At 50.2% G+C, this 20,315-nt stretch overlaps 1 protein-coding gene across 7 annotated transcripts in view; it reads right to left on the reverse strand.

The window, feature by feature from the left end:
* Window positions 1–354: 354 nt before the first annotated feature.
* LOC119166781 (methylthioribose-1-phosphate isomerase) overlaps window positions 355–20,315 on the reverse strand; it is a 373,314-nt gene continuing 353,353 nt past the window's right edge. For all 7 annotated transcript variants that reach the window (XM_075882519.1, XM_075882518.1, XM_075882513.1 and 4 more), the window contains one exon: window positions 355–591. In XM_075882519.1, the coding sequence (XP_075738634.1) occupies window positions 470–591 (122 nt within the window). In that variant the 3' untranslated portion in view covers window positions 355–469. The remainder of the gene's footprint in view (window positions 592–20,315) is intronic.

The following is a 20,315-nucleotide window of genomic DNA, read 5'->3' on the forward strand; positions in this document are numbered from 1 at the left end:
TATATGATTATGAGAGACGCCGTAGTGGAGGGCTCTAGAAATTTAGACCACCTGGGGTTCTTTAACGTGCACCCAAATCTGAGCACACGGGCCTAGAACATTTCCGCCTCCATCGGAAATGCAGCCGCCGCAGCCGGGATTCGAACCCGCACCCTGCGGGTCAGCAGCCGAGTACCTTAGCCACTAGACCACCGCGGCGGGGCTGGTGATAATGCAAGAATAGCTGATTGAGCGCACTGACATGCAGTTTTCCCTAGTTTGGCCACAGCTCACGTGCTTCGGTGTATTTTTGGGACACGACTTAGAAAGACGCCTCAGGTGAATTAGCCTTCGTGAGTACAGTTACGCAGCACATCTTGGTTCTTGTTTATTTTCAGGAAACATGTAAAAAAAGCAGAAATGCGCGAGTGCATCGCTGTGCATGCGAGTGAGACATGCCTCTGCCAGGGTCATTCTCCCCGACACATGTTCAGGATGCGCGCAGACTGTCGAGCACACGTGACGCTGGAAAGACGCCTTTTTCGGTGATGATACCTCCCGTGATGAGCTCGTTCGGGGTGACGTCAAATGCTGGGTTCCAGCACTTGATGCCTGCACAGAGCAAGAGCAACTGCGTCATCCCACAGCGCTGCCCTGTTTTGTCTTTCTGCAGGCATCCCCATACATATCTCAAGTTGATTTCAAGCAAAAAGCAGGAAAAAAAGATACGATTTACCCAGGGAACTGGCAAAAAGACCTATAAAAGACTGAAAAGGCGCCTGTCCTTTGTAAGCCTCAAATTGCAGCAAAATACCACAACGCTGAGTGTAAATTTAACAGTCTGTAAGGAAATAGACAAAAATGAGACTTGCTGCATGCTAATCGCATACGTGCATAATAAAGCAAGTCAATGAACGAACTGGCCCAGGCAATATCAGTAAAAAGAAATGAAACAAAGTTTTGAGAATATTAACATACGTAATATTTTAATACATAGGGTTTAAAATATTGATAAGGAACAAATACACTCTAGAGGATACAAAACAATGAATATTATGAAGATTATAATTTTGCGTGGATATATGGCAAGTGTGATTGTAAGTCATGGAATGGAATGAAAAAACTTTATTTCAGTCCTGCAGAACGCGCGTAGCGGGCGTCTCCCACGTAGGGACCGACAGGGAGTACCTGGCGGCCGCTTCGTGGGCCTGCTGGACGGCCCATTGCTGGTCGGCGAGAAGTAAGCTCCTGAGGGACCTCTCCCACTTGCTTGAAGTAGAGTCGGGAGGAGTTGTTCTACATGCGTGCGAGCATGTGTGCGAGTGTAGCTGTGTGTCCACATGATGGGCATGTGTCGCTGGAATATGCATGAGGATAATAAACATGAAGCGTGGCAAGGTTTGGGTACGTGTGTGTCTGTAATAGGCGTAGGGTGAATGCCTGCGGTCGGTTAAGTTTCGGATGTAGGGGTGGAAAAGTGTGGCGTTCCAGGTAAAAGTGCTTTGTAATTTCATTGTACGTAATTGGTGCATCCCGATTGGTATCTAACCCAGCAAGATGGGGTTGCCCTGTGGCAGTGCGGTCGGTAAGTGCGCGCGCTGCATCATGGGCGATCTCATTGAGGTTAGATAGGGCACCCGGCACCTGGCCGAGATGGGCGGGGAACCAGATGACAGAGTGGTGCTTCAGGGCACTCGGGTCCGCTTTGCGCAGGATACGTAACGCCTGGTCGGAGATGACTCCGTGTTCGAAGGCTTTGATGGCCGGTCTGGAGTCGCTGTAGATAAATTCCCGTTTGCTGTCGAGCATAGCTATAGCTATAGCTACTTGCTCCGCTACTTCGGGGATTCCGGTGAGCATTGTGGCAGAGTTAAGAGTCTGCTGCGCGGACGATACCGCGACCGCGGCAAATGCTCGGTTGTTGCGATAGGCAGCGGCGTCCACGAACGAGACGTTGTCCGCTTCCATGTCTATGCGCTTGAGAATGGCGGTCGTCCGCGCAAGGCGCCTGCCTCTGTTGTATTCGGGGTGTAGATTTCGTGGAATGGGAGCGATCGTGATAAGGTCGCGGATTTCACGGGGAATTAGAGTCAACATTGGGGGGTCCCTGGCCCTTGAGGAGAAGAAGCCGAGCTCGCGCAGAATATGGCGGCCCGCCTTGGTGGTAGTGAGTCAGGTCAATTGCACGCGTTCCTGAGCTTCGGCGATCTCTTCTAGCCTGTTATGTATGCCAAGCTCGAGAAGTTTGTACGTTGGAGTGGTGATAGGGAGGCCAAGGGCTCGTTTGACCACCTTGCGAATAAGCGCATTGAGTAGATCGCGCTCAGCACGTAGCCATTTGTGTATAGCGGCAACGTAGGTAAAATGGCACAAAACAAACGTGTGTACAAGACGCAGCAGGTTGTCTTCTTTGAGGCCATGGTGCCTGTAGGCTACTCTACGTACGAGTCGTATGGCATTCTCAGTCTTAGCCCTGAGCTTGTGTACTGTTTGGGTGTTGGTTCCGCCGGACTCGATGATCATGCCGAGGACCTTGATGGTGTCTACCCTGGGTACAGTACGACCATCTCTGGTGTGAAGGGTGATATTGCATTCCGCCAGAGGTTTCCACCCTTTGGGCTTGGCACCCCGGGGTTTGGGCAAATATATCAACTGTGCCGACTTCGCGGGTGAGCACCTGAGACCTGTGTCGTCGAGGTAAGATTCGGCGGTGTCGATAGCTTCTTGCAGTGCGGACTCAATGAAGCCATCCAACCCTGTGGAACTACAGGCGATTTCCATCTTTCCAAGTAACAGTTAACGGCTTATGCAGTGCGTTATATTACCCTGGCAGCAAATTTGGAAGGTGCGTGACAATAACGTCCGTTGTTCTCCGGCAGAGAGCTCGCTCTGTTCCTTCGCTGGGGTGCACAAGCCCGGGCGCGCCAACTTTTACGCACAGATGTGTGTGCAATTGCGGGTCGCCACCACCGACCACGCTCGTAAGTCATTTTCTGTAACTTAACAAACGGCTGTTGCGTCGGCTTTTATAACTGAGTGGCACACGAGGGACCGACATAAAGCAGGAATATTGGAATGCCCATTAATGCTATTGTAACCCACCACGGTGGTCTAGTGGCTAAGGCACTTGGATGCTGACCCGCAAGTCGCGCAGGGTCGAATACCGGCCTCGGCGGCCAAAATGCTTGAGGTCTGTGAGCTTCGGTTAGATTTGGCGCACGTTAAAAAAACAAAAAAAAACCACGAGGTCGAAATTACCGGAGCCTTACCTACGCCGTTCCCCATAATCATATGAAGGTTAAACCCCGACAATTATGACATGTTCTTAATGCTATTGTACGAACCGGCAATAAAATCTGTCGAGTAGATATATCTTACGATCAAACTGCCATGTGCGCCCCATTTAAGCACACGTGCGCAGGCATCAAATTTCGATTCACTGCACGCATTATTTTTCTTCTTGACCAACGAATGACGTGGAAAAGTTGAACAACGCCCTCGAACTCTTCCCCCTTTATTTTTTCTCTGAACAATAAAAAGTACAGATAAAGAGAGATTGAAAAAGAAAAGAAGGTTCCATGCGCCCTCGTTGTTTTGTCGATTAGAGATATCGCACACTACAACTATATTGGCGCCAAATTTAAACCCGTGTGCACAAGGATTAAGTTTCCACGTGCGTGTGACGCAAGGAGGAACGAATGACGACGAAAAGTTAAACAGCACCCCCCCCCGCCGCCCCTGTTCCTTTTCTGAACAAAAAGAACAAAAATAACATAAAAGATAAAAAGAGGTTGAAAAAATAAATAAATAGAGTATGTCAGGCGCACAGGGTGCCACATTTAAACCCATGTGCCCATGCATCAAATTTTGATTGGCAATACGTATGGTCATGTGCGCGTGTGATACGGGCAACCAATGACGTCGCAAAATTAAACAACATTCTCCTCTTCCATTCTCCCAAAGTTCCTTCTCTGCTATAAAAAAAAAAACAGATAAATTTTGAAAAGTAAAAAGAAGGTGCCATCAGCCCTCGGTGTTCCCAGGTGGTCTCCTTCCCAAGTACTGACCGAGCCCAATGCTGCAGTTGTGTGACAATCCGATTATCTAATTGGCTAAATAACAAAAAAGTTTTAGTAATTTATTTTTTACTTGGTTTTGCCAGGCGAGCGTATCCACTTTAAGAAATTGTGCGGCACCATTATTCGCCAAGATGGCAGCAAATATGTATATATATATATATATATATATATATATATATATATATATATATATATATATATATATATATATATATATATATATATATATATGACGCAGGATACGGGATGGCTGTACGATGAACCATCTATTTTGTCTTCGTCTTCCTTGTTCTCTACCATTCCACCACACCGTTCGCGTGTGGTTCGTCTCACACACACATATGTATATATATATGACGCAGGAGACGGGATGGCTGTACGATGAACCATCTATTTTGTCTTCGTCTTCCTTGTTCTCTACCATTCCACCACACCGTTCGCGTGTGGTTCGTCTAACTGTTTATTTGGGCGAACCTGTGCCCGGTAAAGGGAAAGTCTAATTACAGCAGCAGTCTTGCAGAGATAGCAGTCTCGGACTGATAGCGGCGAACGCAGCGTCGGCTTTCGATCAACAACTGACAAACGGCGAAGCGCGTCGGCATTTATACCATTGCCGTCGAATGTTCTAGCGTTATCGCTGGCGGTGGCGTAGGTTCCAGAACAATCTGTACCGTTCGCACAGTGGGCGTGATCTTATCGAAATGATCTACTACAGTCCGGAACCTTCTCGAAACCTGCAGGCGCAGTTTGCGCCGAGAATCGTGAGGTGTTTCGGAACGATAACAAAAACTTGTGAAATGAAACGTGGCATTGCCCCCCTCTGAAAAAATGCATCGTCTCGATGCTTTAACTAAAGATGAAGGTATAATAATAATGCAAGAAAGTAATGAATAAATTACAATACAACAATAATACAAAAAACACTGTTTCAGTTTGTTAACGTGCATGAAACGGCTTGAGGCGCGCGACATGAATGACTTCAGGTCGCGATCGGCGTCGTTGAGAGTTCGTGATGCCGTCGGGGACAACCTCGTAATCAAGTGGGCCGAGACGTCGAACCTCCTTGTACGGTCCGAAGTACCGTCGCAGAAGCTTTTCATTTAGTTCACGTCGGCGTATCGGCGTCCACACCCAAACACGTTCACCGGGCTGGTATTCCACAAAGCGTCGTCGAAGGTTGTAACGGTGGCTGTCGGTCGTCTGTTGATTCTTGATACGGAGACGCGCAAGTTGTCGGGCTTCCTCGGCGCGTTGAAGGTACTCGCTCACATCGAGGTTTTCTTCGTCGGTGACGTTGGGTAACATGGCATCGAGCGTCGTTGCCGGGCTCCTTCCGTAGACCAATTTGTATGGAGATATCTGCGTCGTCTCCTGCACCGCCGTGTTGTATGCGAAGGTCACATACGGAAGAATGGCGTCCCACGTCTTGTGTTCGACATCGACGTACATTGACAGCATGTCGGCGATCGTCTTGTTAAGCCGCTCGGTGAGGCCGTTGGTCTGTGGGTGGTACGCTGTCGTCCGGCGGTGGTTTGTTTGGCTGTATGCCAAGATCGCTTGAGTTAAGTCGGCAGTGAATGCCGTTCCTCTGTCGGTGATAAGGACCACCGGGGCGCCGTGACGTAGGACGATATTTTCGACGAAGAACTTAGCTACCTCGGATGCACTGCCTTTTGGCAGGGCTTTTGTCTCGGCGTAGTGGGTGAGGTAGTCGGTAGCTACCACGATCCACTTGTTTCCGAAAGCCGACGTCGGGAACGGCCCCAGTAGGTCCATACCAATCTGCTGGAAAGGTCGGCAAGGTGGATCAATTGGCTGCAAAAGTCCCGCTGGCCTTGTCGGCGGTGTCTTGCGTCGCTGACAGTCCCGGCATGTCCTCACATAACGAGTGACGTCGGTGGTAAGACGTGGCCAGTAGTACCTTTCTTGTATCCTCGCGAGCGTGCGAGAAACACCGAGGTGCCCTGTCGTCGGATCGTCGTGCAGGGCCTGCAGGAGTTCTGGTCGCAGAGCTGAAGGCACAACAAGGAGGTACTTAGCTCGAAGCGGTGAAAAGTTTTTCTTTTGTAGAAGACCGTTTCGTAGAAAGAACGACGCAAGTGCGTGCTTGAATACCTTCGGGACTTCGGCGGTCCTGCCTTCGAGGTATTCTATTAGGGCTTTAAGTTCCGGGTCGGCCCGCTGTCGTTCAGCGAAGTCGTCGGTAGTTATCGTTCCCAAGAAGTAGTCGTCATCCGAGTCGTCGGGTAGCGGTTGGTCGACAGGCGCACGAGAGAGACAGTCAGCGTCGGAGTGTTTTTTGCCGGACTTGTAAATGACAGTAATGTCATATTCTTGAAGTCTCAGGCTCCATCGTGCGAGGCGACCTGAAGGGTCCTTCAAGGTGGCTAGCCAACACAAGGCGTGGTGGTCGCTCACAACTTTGAAGGACCTGCCGTAAAGATAGGGGCAAAATTTCGACGTAGCCCAGATGATGGCGAGGCACTCCTTTTCTGTTGTGGAATAATTTGCTTCTGCTTTGGATAGCGATCGGCTGGCATAACTAATAACCCTTTCAAGTCCGTCAGCCCTCTGCACAAGAACGGCGCCAAGACCTACGCTGCTTGCGTCAGTATGTATTTCTGTCTCGGCGAATTCGTCGAAATGGGCAAGTAACGGAGGCGTCTGGAGGCGATGTTTAAGCTCCTGGAAAGCGTGTTCCTGTGGCGTTTCCCACTTGAACTCCGAGTCGGCCTTGGTAAGGTTAGTGAGAGGATTGTCGATGCGGGCGAAGTTTTTCACGAACCGCCTATAATAGGCGCACAGGCCCAGAAATCGGCGCACGGCCTTCTTGTCAGTGGGCGGCGGGAAGTCGGCGATGGCGGCTGTTTTCCGTGGATCGGGACGAACTCCAGACTTGCTGATAACGTGCCCCAGAAACAAGAGCTCCTCATACGCAAATCTGCACTTTTCTGGCTTCAGTGTGAGTCCGGACGTCTTGATGGCTTGAAGTACAGCTTCAAGGCGCCGAAGATGCTCGTCAAAACTCGAGGAAAACACGACGACGTCGTCCAAGTACACAAGGCAAGTCTGCCACTTCAATCCTGCCAGTACTGTATCCATGACACGTTGAAAAGTTGCAGGCGCTGAGCAAAGGCCGAAGGGCATCACCTTAAACTCGAAGAGGCCGTCCGGTGTTATAAACGCCGTCTTCTCTCGGTCTCTTTCGTCGACTTCGATTTGCCAATAGCCAGTCTTGAGGTCCAATGACGAAAAGTACTTGGCGTTATGGAGCCGATCAAGTGCGTCGTCTATTCCTGGGAGAGGATACACGTCCTTTCTTGTGATTTTGTTCAGGCGGCCATAATCGACGCAGAAACGTAGGGTCCCATCTTTTTTCTTCACTAACACCACGGGGGATGCCCACGAACTCTTGGACGGCTGGATAATGTCATCTCGCAGCATTTCATCAACTTGTCTCTTCATTGCCTCACGTTCTCTGGTCGAAATCCTGTACCGACTCTGACGGAGTGGCCTGGCATTTTCTTCGGTTATGATTCGATGTTTCGTGATTGGGGTCTGCCGAATTTTCGATGACGACGAAAAGCAATCTTCGTATTGCAGAAGCAGGGCCTTGAGCTGTTCTTGCTTATCGTTCGGAAGTCTGGGATTGACGTCGAAAGCTATGGGAGGGGCTTGGTTCCTCTGAGCAGGTTCCGCAGAATCGGCGAGGGCGAAAGCACTGGTGGCTTCGACAATTTCTTCGATGTATGCGACCGTTGTTCTTTTGTTCACATGTTTGTACTCATTGCTGAAATTCGTGAGCATAACCGTTGCTTTGCCTCCCCGCAGCTCTGCAATTCCTCTTGCGACGCAAATATTTCGAGTGACCAACAGATGCTGACTGCCTTCAAGGACGCCTTCCAAGTCAGGTGATTTAGGAGCGCCGACTGATTTAGGAGCGCCGACGGCTTGAGCGAGGCGGAATGGTGACTTGTTCTTCCAGCACATTCAAGGCATAGTGTCCTGACCGCGTGCGCGGCGGTAGTGCTTCTTCTTTGGATAACGTTATCGACCTTGTTTTTAGGTTGATGACAGCACCATGGAGGCATAAGAAGTCCATGCCAATGATGACATCTCTCGAGCAACGCTGTAGGACTACGAAGTCTGTAGGATAAATACGGCCGTTAATGGTGACTCTCGCTGTGCAGATTCCTGCAGGCGTTACGAGATGACCTCCGGCTGTGCGGATTTCAGGGCCTTTCCAAGCTGTCCTAACTTTCTTTAACTTCGCGGCGAACGACCCACTGATGACAGAATAGTCGGCTCCAGTATCGACGAGAGCAGTCACACTGTGGCCGTCGATAAGAACGTCGAGGTCGCTAGTTCGCCGTCTCGCATTACAGTTAGGGCGTGGCGTCGGGTCACGGCTGCGTCGGCTTGTTCCGCTGCTTCTATGTTGCGTCGTCCGGCCACCTTCGGTGAGTGAGCTTTTGCCTTCAGAGCTTTGCCTGGTTGGTGTTGTGTTCAAAAAGCTCCGTCGCGTCGGCGTCGTTGTCGGAGGATCTTCGGTAGTTCGTCGCAAAGCAACCGCACCTCCATCGGTTGCTGCCCTTAGTTTCCCGGATACGGGCTAGGAGACCGGCCTCGCGTTGGGCCAGAGTACTGCCGGGGATGCGGTGACATGCGGCGGCTGGGCCACAGCGAACGGGAAGGACTTCGTGGTGTCCATTGAGTTCCTGCCAGGTAGTCGGCGATGTCACGTGGCCGATCTCCTGGCTGCGGACGCGGTGCATTGACGGCGAAGCCACGCAGTCCCATCTGTCGGTACTGGCAATGGCGGTATGTGTGCCCGGCCTCGCCGCAGTGGTAGCAGAGCGGGCGGTTGTCAGGTGCACGCCAAACGTCCCTTTTCCTCGGTGCACTGCGCTGGCCCGCTGGGGAACGGTAGGACGTCGGTTGGGGTGGTGGCGGCGGTGGCGTCTGGCGACGGAAGTGTGACGGGGCGCCGTTTTGGCGTGGACGGGGAGGAGCGTTGTGGCGTACTGCAGCGGCGTAGCTCATAGTTTCTGGCTCGGGCGGCGGTGTTTCGGGAATTCGAAGCGATTGCCGGACTTCTTCTCGAAACAATGTCGGCGATCGAATCCACTTGAGGCTGCGCCGAAGGCAACAGTTTGCGCAGCTCTTCCCGCACGATCCCTCGGATCGTTTCACGCAGGTCGCCGGAGTCACTGGCTTGAGAAGCAGCTCATTCTGGAGTCAGACGACGATTATACTGTCTGGTGCGCATGTCCAGCGTTTTTTCGATGGTGGTCGCCTCGGATACGAATTCTTGGACGGTGTTCGGTGGATTCCTCATTAGTCCCGCGAAGAGCTCCTGTTTGACCCCTCGCATGAGGAAACGAACTTTCTTTTCCTCAGGCATGTCTGGGTCAGCGTGACGGAATAGGCGGGTCATCTCCTCTGTGAAAATTCCAACCTTTTCATTTGGTAGCTGAACCCGGGTCTCGAGTAGAGCAGCGTCCCTCTCTTTGCGAGCGACACTTGCGAACGTTTGCAGAAATGCGCCGCAGAAGACATCCCATGTTCGGAGCGTGGACTCCCGATTCTCTAGCCAGGTCCTTGCGGTGTCTTCCAGGTAGAAGTACACACGACGGAGCTTTTCTTCGTTGTCCCAGTGGTTGAGGGCGGCAACACGGTCGTATGTTTCTAGCCAGGTTTCCGGGTCTTCAAACGATGAGCCATGGAACGTTGGTGGTTCCCTGGGTTGATGAATGACGATTGCGGGCTGGGACGCTCCGGTTGTCATTGTCGCTGCAGTCGAGGTCATGGTCTTGGTCTTCCGCGCTTTGTCTTGTAGAAGGCCGTACTCCGGTGGGAGACCTTGCTGTCGGCGGCTCGTTCGCTGCTCTTGGTTGGCGTCGGTGTCTTCTCCACGACGGGGGCTGGGTTCACGGCTTGACGGGGGCGTCCGGTACATGAACGAAGCAGCACCTCCACCAGATGTCACGGGGTCGTGACGTGGCCAAAGAAAGGAAACTTCGTGTTGGGATTTAACTGTTTATTTGGGCGAACCTGTGCCCGGTAAAAGGAAAGTCTAATTACAGATGCAGTCTTGCACAGATAGCAGTCTCGGACTGATAGCGGCGAACGCAGCGCCGGCCTTCGATCAACAACTGACAAGCGGCGAAGCGCGTCGGCATTTATACCATTGCCGTCGAATGTTCTAGCGTTATCGCTGGCGGTGGCGTAGGTTCCAGAACAATCTGTACCGTTCGCACAGTGGGCGTGATCTTATCGAAATGATCTACTACAGTCCGGAACCTTCTCGAAACCTGCAGGCGCGGTTTGCGCCGAGAATCGTGTGGTGTTTTGGAACGATAACAAAAACTTGTGAAATGGAACGTGGCAATATATTGAACACGTTATTCGAAGGTCGTAGCTTCGATTCTTCCTCACGGCAAGTTATTTCTTCACCCACTCTTCTTTCTTCCTATTTACATTACATTGGTTCTAATAACTTGCCCTATAAATTGCTTGGCATTGTTGTCTGTTATATCTCATTATTATTTATATATTGCAACGAGACAAGTGCGCAACGCCTGGTGGTTCGCTGGTTGTTCTAATCTCTGCCTTTGTCTTCCTCCGCACATCATGATAGGATCATCATGTTTGCACTAGTGATATACTTTCGTCATCTATTGGCGTCACGTAACATCAAATTTGGTATATGTCCGAGATGAAGCCCAGCATGCCCTAAGGGCCTTTCATGCGGGATAATCAACCGCCCAGTGACTTCCCCCGCATGTCGTATGCTCAAGCTTTGCGGCAACCTGCTACACCTGCAATCCCGAATCCCACCGTGGCCCCAGCCATACTGTAGACGGTCCAAGCGGCGCCACATTACAGCGCACCTCACCTGATCTCACGGAAATCAGACGTCTGGCATGCGCGAGATCGACGTCCTCTCTGCTTCCACTGTGGCGAAGCTGGACATCTGTACTGACAGTGTCTTACCGACAACATAGACTACGCGGATTTTCGACGAGCTCACCGCCACCCAGGTTCGGTCAGCGGCCCCCTGAAAGTGAAGAGTACGTGGCTCAGCAGCGCAGCACTTCGTCATTCTTGCATCAGTCATGCTCCCCGTCACCGCTGCAATTTTCTCCAAATCGCCGTACATATTCGAGCGTGGCGCAGGGTCGGTCACCTAGTCCACGCCGGCGAAAATAACCACAGCTACCATCGGGGGCGAGGCCGCCCATACTGAACAAGCTCAAGGCCTCCTACCGACGCTTCTGCAAACTGACGATGCCCCGACGACGACACCAGCTGGTTCCGCAAAGATTTCATTAGACATTATAGTGCTTCTCGACGGTCGCAAAGTCAGTGCTTTAGTTGACACGGGTGCGGATTTTTCTATAATAAGTGAAATGCTCTCCTGAAGAAAGTGACGATGCATTGAAACCTAAGGCCAATTCGTACTGCTGGTGGCCACATCGTCACGCCACTCGGCGTTTGCACAGCACACATACTGATTCGTGGCTCTCCCTCTGTTTTAATAGCAACAATAGCGAAAGTTAGGCTAGTTGGCGTTTAATACTTGGGAAGTAAAGAAAGCGCAAACATATAGACAAGGACAGAAGAAGATACGACACCGCGCTGAACTTGCAACTAGACTTTATTGGAAGATACACGCACATATATCAAGCATTCGACCCGGTCACGTGGAAAACCGAAGGTGTCTGCGCATCAAAGCAAACAAGGTACGAAACAAGCTAAATCATATTGAACATCAACACGTGTGTAACAACCAAGAAAACAAAAAAACACACCTTTATACTTGCAAAAAACATACGCAACAGTCCCTAACAAACTAAAAATCACAATTTAACATGGCAGTGCTGAACCCAGGTACCGAACTTCTTTTTAACCAAGGGCCACAGACGGCTTGATTACACACCTTTCCCCCTCCTTTTCAATGAAAAAAGCCTGCATCACTTCCCTAGCGCGGAAGTGATGGAGCGCGGTGTTGTCTCTTCCTCTGTCCTTGTCTATATTTTTGCGCTTTTTTTACTTCCCAAGTCTACCTTTGTTGTCAGCTTGAGCATTCTTCGTCAGTGTTCACGAGACCTGATCGTTGGCATGGATTTTATGAGGGAGCACGGTGCTACCATCGACATTTGACAACGCCTCATCACATTTTCAACAAAAAGCGCTACACCAGAGCATAAACCCAGCCACGATTGAGTATGTCTACGTGTAATTGACGATGCTGTGACGATACCACCGCATTCAAGTGTTATGGTTCAAATGGCGTGTAACAAATCAGCACATGGTAAAATGGTGGCGGAGAGCCATCGATCCCTACTCTTTTCCCAAGGTGTCTGCGTAGCACGAAGCCTAGTAGACCTCCAGGCTGGCCACTGCGAGGTTCTTTTTACAAACTTTAGCTAAAAGCACCGCCATTTTTTCCCGGGTACTATCATCACCTATGCATACCCAGTAAGCAATGTGACCAAGTGTTTTGCTTCAGAGACAACCGATAATGCCAAAGCACCTCTCCGGGGCATTGACATAAATCCAATGCTTTCTGACGAAAACAAACAAAGGCTTCACGACCTATTGATAGAATTCCACGCCTGTTTTGCACGTTCATCAAGAATTCGTCAGACATCGATTACCAAACACCGTATTATCACCTACAGCGACAGAATGACGCGCTATTCAAAATCAAGAGAAGGAAATGCTTCACGACGGTGTAATACAGCCCATTGTCATCGCCACTGGTCCTTGTAAAGAAGAAGGATGGCACACTTCGCTTTCGTGCCGATTATAGAAAGCTGAATAACGTCACAAAGAAAGACGTGTACCCGTCAACACGAGTGGTCCATTCTCTTGACAAGCTGAGCCGAGCAAAACACTTTTCCTCAATCGACCTCAAAAGTGGTTATTGGCAAAGTGAAGTCAATGAACATGACCGCGAAAAAAACGGCTTTTGTAACTCCTGACAGTCTGTATAAATTCCGAGTGCTCCCATTCGGCCTCTGTTTTGCTCCAGCCACATTCCAACGAATGATGACCTCAAGTGGAAAAGTTGCCTCGTCTATCTAGATGATGTCGTTGTCTTTTCGAAAACGTTTGACGAGCACCTTCGTCACCTTCGTAATGTTCTTGAAGCTATATACGATCCGCTAACATTACCCTCAAGCCTGAGAAGTGCCATTTTGGCTACAAAGAACTGAAGTTCCTGGGTCACCTTGTGAGCGCTGCAGGCGTTCAGCCCGATCCCGAGAAGACTGCCACTGTGGCTGCTTTTCCAGCTCCGACAGACAAGAAAAGTCTTCGATGATTTCTAGGGCTCTGCGCATACTATCACCGCTTTATTTGACACTTCTCTAAGATTGCGGAGCCTCTCATCAGACTTACGCGTAACGACACCCCAATAATGTTGGTGAAAACACAAGATTGGACTGAACATGTGATTGCGTATACTCGAGCCGCACTCTATCACGTGCCGAGACCAACTATTCAACGTCAGAGAAGGAATGTCTCGCGGTAATATGGACGATTACAAAGTTCAGGTCTTATCTCTATGGGCGCCCATGTAAAGTTGTGACTGATCACCACGCTTTATGTTGGTTGGCTAACTTCCGAGACCCCTCTGGGCATTAGCACGATGGAGTCTGCGACTTCAGAAGTTCGATGTCACTATCGTATACAAGTCGAGTAGAAAGTATGAACACGCTCGGACACGCTACCACAAGCACCTCTGGAATCCGACCACAAAGCTATAGAAGATGACAGTGCCATTTTGGGGACTCTCAGTGGGCAGACCTCCTTAGTAAGCAACGAGTCGACCCCGAGTTAAGGCCCATCATCGATCATTTAGAAGGCAGCACCGCGTCTGTTTCTCGTACACTTTTCCGTACGTTGCCGTCGTTTTGCGTACGACACGGCATATTATACAAGAAAAACACCGGTGTCGGCAGCAGATCCTATCTTCTAGTCGTTCCTCAAGACATTCGTGATGACATCTTATTAGCCTGCCACGATCAGCCGACATCCGGCCATCTGGGATACTCACGGACGCTCGACTGGGTACGACAGCTATATTTCTGGCCAAAACTCGCAGCTTGTGTGAAACGCTACGTGAAAGGATGCCGCAAATGTCAGCGTCGCAAGTCACCACCTGTAAAGCCTGCAGGCATCCTACAACCCAGGCCTCCTACAACCAGGTTGGGATGAACCTCCTTGGTTCGTTTCCTTTGTCTCACTCCGGAAATAAGTGGATCATCGTCGCAACTGATTACTTGACGCTTTATGCTGAGACAAAGCCACTGCCACGCGGTACAGCATCTGTAGTCGCCCAGTTTTTCTTGCACCACATTGTGCTTTGTCACGGCGCCCTGTCATTCATCATCACTGACCGAGGGCAGCGTTTACGGCAAAACTGTTGGACGACATGTTCAAGCTCAGTTACACGAACCACCGCAAGCTAACCGAATACCACTCCCAGAGTAACGGCTTGACAGAAAGGCTAAACAAAACGCTGGCGGACATGATTTCTATGTACGTGGACGTGCAGCATAAAACGTGAGAGGAGATCCTGCCGTATGTAACGTTTGCGTACAACACCGCAACCCAGGAAACGACAAGGTTCGCACCCTTTCGTCTCGTTTACGGTCGAGATGTGCAAACCATGCTAGATGCCATGCTTCCTTGTGACATCGACCAGCACGAGCTGCTAACTCCTGATGTCGAGGATTACATTCAGAGTGCAGAGGAAGCACGTAGGGAAGCATGTAAACTAGCTCGCGTGTATTGCTAGCTTGCGTGGATTGCTGCGATCACCGCGTGTACGCAGTGATCGCAGCAATTCGAAGACGCCCGAAGGTAAAATATCCCCCATCGACAAGTCACCTGTCAGCCTGGCGACCAAGTGTGGGTTTGGACTCCTCTTAGATGGCGAGGCCTCAGCAAGAAACGCCTCAGCAAGTACTTCGGACCCTACAAAGAATTACGGCGGTTGAATGAGGTCCACTATGAAATCATTCCAGACAGAGGCTTGGCAAGGACCCGGCGCCACTAACCACGAACAGAGATGGTGCATGTCGTCCGCCGAAAACCTTATTTTACGCGGTGATACTCGCTTTATTGTGCCTGTGCAGCAAACATTTTCTTTTTTTTCATGTTGCCCGTTGGGTCTCCAACGAACGGTGAACTGTGTTAATGTTTTTCTTCTTATGACCAACTACAGACTTTTTTTTTGCACCTGCATATATCCTGTGCACTATAAGTATCGTTTCTTTTTTTTTTTTTTTTCCTTATGAGCCCTGCTGTCCCCTTGTGTATGAGCATCGAGTGGATGCTCTAATGGGAGGGGGAATAATGCCACCCATAGTTGTGAGCCGGCAAGTCCTAGCCAGCCGCAAAGGGCAAAGAGAATGAAGAAGTGTGTGTTAGCGCTTCGTTTTGAAGATACACGCTCCTGTCTTTCTGCCTCACTGTTCCTGTCTTGTCTCTACGGCTCTTGGTGCGTGACAATATTATACGCGCAAGCTTGCTTTTGAGAATTACTTATGCTGTGAGAAGTGTTTTTGATTAATTACTTCCTTTCGTTTTTGTGTCGCCCGTAGCCACTGTGTGCCTTAAAAGCTGTGAATATCTCTGTGGAATGATACAAAACGTTAGGCTGTTGATTTGCTTTGCACGTAGTAGATCTGAGTTTGGTATGAATTCGTTATCTGATTCTTGATTTTCACCAGTGAGCGCACCAAGTGTAAACTTCTAAGCGAGTTTTACCAGACCTGTAACCTGGCATTTCTCGAGGTCAGTTGAGTGCTCACTGTTTGTTGTGTCTCGGGCATTGCGTGGTTCGTTTCTGGTGTTTGCTAGCCATGGCTCGATGAGGTCAAGAGATTAGTTCAGCCTGCGTCAACGTCTACAAGGGAACAGATCTACGATCTCTGCAGAGTGCTTTGGTGCTGCAACCCCTTCGAGACTCCTGTGGCGGTGGACGGGCTGTTATGATCGGCCTGTCTGGCTTGATGCCGTTTCGTCGAACGGGATATTGTGGCTGAGCCTACCCCGATTTCTTCGGAGCCAGTGCTGCCAGAGATGCACCAAGAGTGGGGACAACAGAGAAATCGTTCTTCTAGTTATCCCAAGTCGTCGGCGCCCCTCGTAAAACTCTTTGGACACGCCTGGCCGGCTGACGGATCAGGAAGAGTTGTTGATCGTCGAGGCGGCTTTCTCTGTCGTCAAGGTACCCCGGGCAAAGAGCCCGGCGTCTGACAGCTGTCTGCGGATGCGTTTCCCACGTGCTCGGTGGCGCCTTGATGTCGGTGTTTCCACAATTTCTGGTCTGCCTGGCGCCGCATAGCCATCACTGCTACAGGCTGCGAAATTGACTTCAACGTAAGACTCAATGTCTTCGTGCTGTGCTGTGCTGTGCTGTGTCGTGCGCGGTGTGAAGTGTGTTCTCTCTCACCATGAGCTGAACTGGGCGTGCCGCTTCCCCCTCTCGTGGGTTAGAAAGGAGGCGGCGCTTACCTTCCCCTTTCGGGGGCGAATGTGAATATGGCAATTTTCATTGGACTATTCTGGACTCCATTGTTTTCCTGCAGGGAATCCTGGGAAGGACAGGACATAAATTGCAAGTGCCGAGGCACTTCCAATAAGCTCACACAAGCAGCGAGAAGCTCCCATCATGCTTCCACCGAAAGCTTTCATGATGCTACCTCCATAATGTAACACGCTACCAAAAGTTACTCTTAACAGCTGGGAGCTCCTTTCCTCGACATCTCCCCGAGACTCGGGCTGGCTCCGGTCCTCTGGGCAGACCCGCGATTACATCAACTGGTGGCAGCGGTGGGATGCTGCTGAAAACCGGAACACATCTAATGGTTAGCAGCAACGGGATGACTTATGCTTGACTCGGGCCTCAACTATATGGTGAGTGCTTGACTTTGCGAGGTTTTAGCTTTTGCAGTTTTCTAAAACTGTGTGTAATCTTCTGTGCGTATAGGATTCGTTGTACCGCTACCATACGTCACAGCTATTCACCAAGTTTTAGCTTTCATATTCTAAACTGTCAGTAATCTTTCCGTGCATGTAGGCTTCACTTGTTCGCTACCTACCGTCACGGCGTGTAAAGAAGTCCTCACTCGTGAATACCACGGATTCAGTAACGAAGCTAGAGAAACCAAACCTCTTGCTACTTTGTGAAGAGCTGAGAATTAAGGTGGGGAGAGATTAGAGAGAGTCACAGCTGATTAAGGCTATTCAAGAATGCGGGACGGAGGATGACGAAATTGAGGAGAGCTGGGAGGAGGTTGAAAAAAACAAAAGATGGGCTGAAGAAGACAGGCTAAATGAGAAAAGGCGATTGGCTTTAGCACTTTATCAGGCATCAAGTAACCCGAATAACTGGATAGCATCCTCGCAGGAGAAAGTGAAAGATTGTCCTGCAAAGTCCACGGCTACAGAGAAACAAAACGCGTTTAAGGCTAGAAGGCCAGTGGTATGGTGCCATTGCCAAGAACCTGGTCACATTGCGATCGGCTGCCGTAAACCTACAAGTGCTCTTATTTTGATGGACAGCTACGACAGCAATCAGAAGCAATCAAAACCCCACATTCAAGAATTAGTTGCGGAAAACGTACCGCAGCACCCAGCCGCGGTACTTGATACTGTACCTCCCTTCTCCGTGAAAATTGAGGTGACCCCAGGGGAACGCATGTGCAAACGGCAAGTAGTTGATAGCGAAAGTTTAGGCTTGCCATTAGCCCGTGTTGAGAATGAGGGACTGTTCAGACGGCTCGCAACGCCCCGCCGCGATGGTCTAGTGGCTAAGGTACTCGGCTGCTAACCCGCAGGTCGCGGATTCAAATCCCGGCTGCGGCGGCTGCATTTCGGATGGAGGCGGAAATGTTGTAGGCCCGTGTGCTCAGATTTGGGTGCACGTTAAAAAACCCCAGGTGGTCAAAATTTCCGGAGCCCTCCACTACGGCGTCTCTCATAATCAAATGATGGTTTTGGGACGTTAAAACCCACATATCAATCAATCAGACTGCTCGCAACAGAAACTGTGATGTCCCAAAACCTGCCCGAGTATTATTCCTCTCAGAACGACGCGGATATGCTTTTGAAAGGCCTGTGTTTTGGCGAAGAATCAAGGGCAGCTCTGACGCCTTCGATGGCCTTTGAGTCCACTCATGAGATGCCAGAACCAGAAAGCGCTAAAAAAGAGCAAGTAGACTGTAAAAGTCTAAGTGATGAGCTTAGCACGTGAGGGAGAGGCGCTTAGCATAGCGCAAAAGGATGATGCGCTTAGAATAGCGTGAGGTGACTCTCATCAAGGACAGACATCTGATGGCGAGCCGGCTGGCTTAGAAAGAGTCCATTGTACCTTAGTGCAGGCGGTTGGAAATGACACCAAGGATAAGCCAGTTGAGCAACCTGAAGTTTTGAGCAGTGTGCTTCCAAGTATTACTGCAGAGTCGGCGAACGTTACGTGCCGCCCCGAAAGAAGGCCCGGGCGATAACGTAGAGGGAACGCGAAGAGTCGAAGTTGCCTCGAGTGGAGGCCAGAAATCCTGGGAAAGCGGGCTGGAAATCAAAGTTGACGGCCCCCCTGAAATCGAGATTGGGCGTGAAGCATGTCGCAAAGGCGAAGAAACTCGGACGTCGAAGTGGCCGCCTGGTCTCATCGCCTTCAGCGCAGGATAGACAGCCGAGCAGATCAACGAGGCGCGTTCTCAAGAATGACAAAAGCCATCCCCCTCCATGGCGAAAGGGTAACCGCTTGATCGGGAGGCAAACAAGGAACATATGAGACCATCGGTATGCCTTTGTATCGGAGTTCGGAGGCCGCGGAACAGAGGTCGCCGCCGCTGAGTGCTTCGGTAGTTTCGGACCGGCTCGCTATATGTCCCCCGTCGCGCTCTGGCCTATCGACAGCTGTAGTATGCACGTCCGCCCTGAGCCCGTCTCAAAGGGTTCCCTGCCATGTTTCGAACAGTGTAAGGATGTCAAGGACTTCTCTTGTATGCAATTTTGAATTGCTTTCCTTTTAACGTTTGCATGTCTGCCGTTGTGCAAAGAATATGTCGATTTTCGAAAGTTTTATTTTTTTCCTCATCTTAACAGAAGACATTGCGAGATTTATTGGTTTGCTTTCATTTAGCAAATACTTGCGCTCGAGAAGAGGAATTTCGCACTGAGTTAAACAGAGAAGAAGGCTGAATAAAATCATCTGTTCAATGTTCAAACCTTCTGTTTTCGCAGTTTAGTATAGGTTTTTGTTTTTCTGTATGTTTTGCATTTTACGCGCAAGTTGAATTTAACGGAGGCTGAAAGTAAAAAGCCTCTGTTTAAACCAATTTTTGCATTGTAGCGTAGGTTTCGTTTCTCTGTTTTATATTGCCACCTAGAGTTGTGAGCCAGCAAGCCTTAGCCAGCTGAAAAGGGCAAAGAGAACGAACAAGAAGTGTGTGTTAGCCCTCCGTTTTGAAGATGCACGCTCGTGTCTTTCTGCCCCGCTGTTCCTGTCTTGTTTCTACGGCTCTTGGTGCGTGACAAACTGGTGGATGTGCTGGGTGATCTATGCACCGTACCACTCCACATAGCAAGAACTCAAGCGTCGTGCCGGTGGTCACTCCTCTGCACCGCGCCAGCAGAATAGTCCGAGGGCAATCCCCTCAGTTTGTACTGCTCGCAAACAACATGGCAACTCCGACCAGTTCTACCGACACCAATCCAATCCGTGCAAACGGCACAACGCCGCTTTATTGCCTCTTACTCACACCACGAACGCCAAATCTCTTTCATAGCACTGCACTTGAGGATGTAGAAGCTTGGCTTGTTCATTACGAGTTCGTTGCCGTGCAAAACCAGTGGGACGACGCAGACAAACTGCGGCACATCTATTTCAGTCTTTTGGACGACGCACGTATGTGGTATGAGAACCGGGCACGTATTTTTACATCATCAGAAAACTTCAAATCGGGCACGTACTTTTACATCATCAGAAAACTTCAAACGCCGACTTCTTGGGACATATGCCATCCCTGACCGTCGGGAGAGCACTGAGCATGACTTGCAATCCCGCATACAAATGCCGAACGAAGGGGTTGCAATGTATGTCGGAGGGCATGACGCGCCTTTTCCACCGAGCTGACCCCGGCATGCCAGAAGAAAATAAACTACGGCACCTCATGCGCGGGGTGAAAGAGCAGCTTTTCGGTGGGCTTGTGCGCAGTCCACCCAAGACTG

This window comes from Rhipicephalus microplus, unplaced genomic scaffold, assembly GCF_043290135.1.
Source record: "Rhipicephalus microplus isolate Deutch F79 unplaced genomic scaffold, USDA_Rmic scaffold_12, whole genome shotgun sequence".
Taxonomy (NCBI): domain Eukaryota; kingdom Metazoa; phylum Arthropoda; class Arachnida; order Ixodida; family Ixodidae; genus Rhipicephalus; species Rhipicephalus microplus.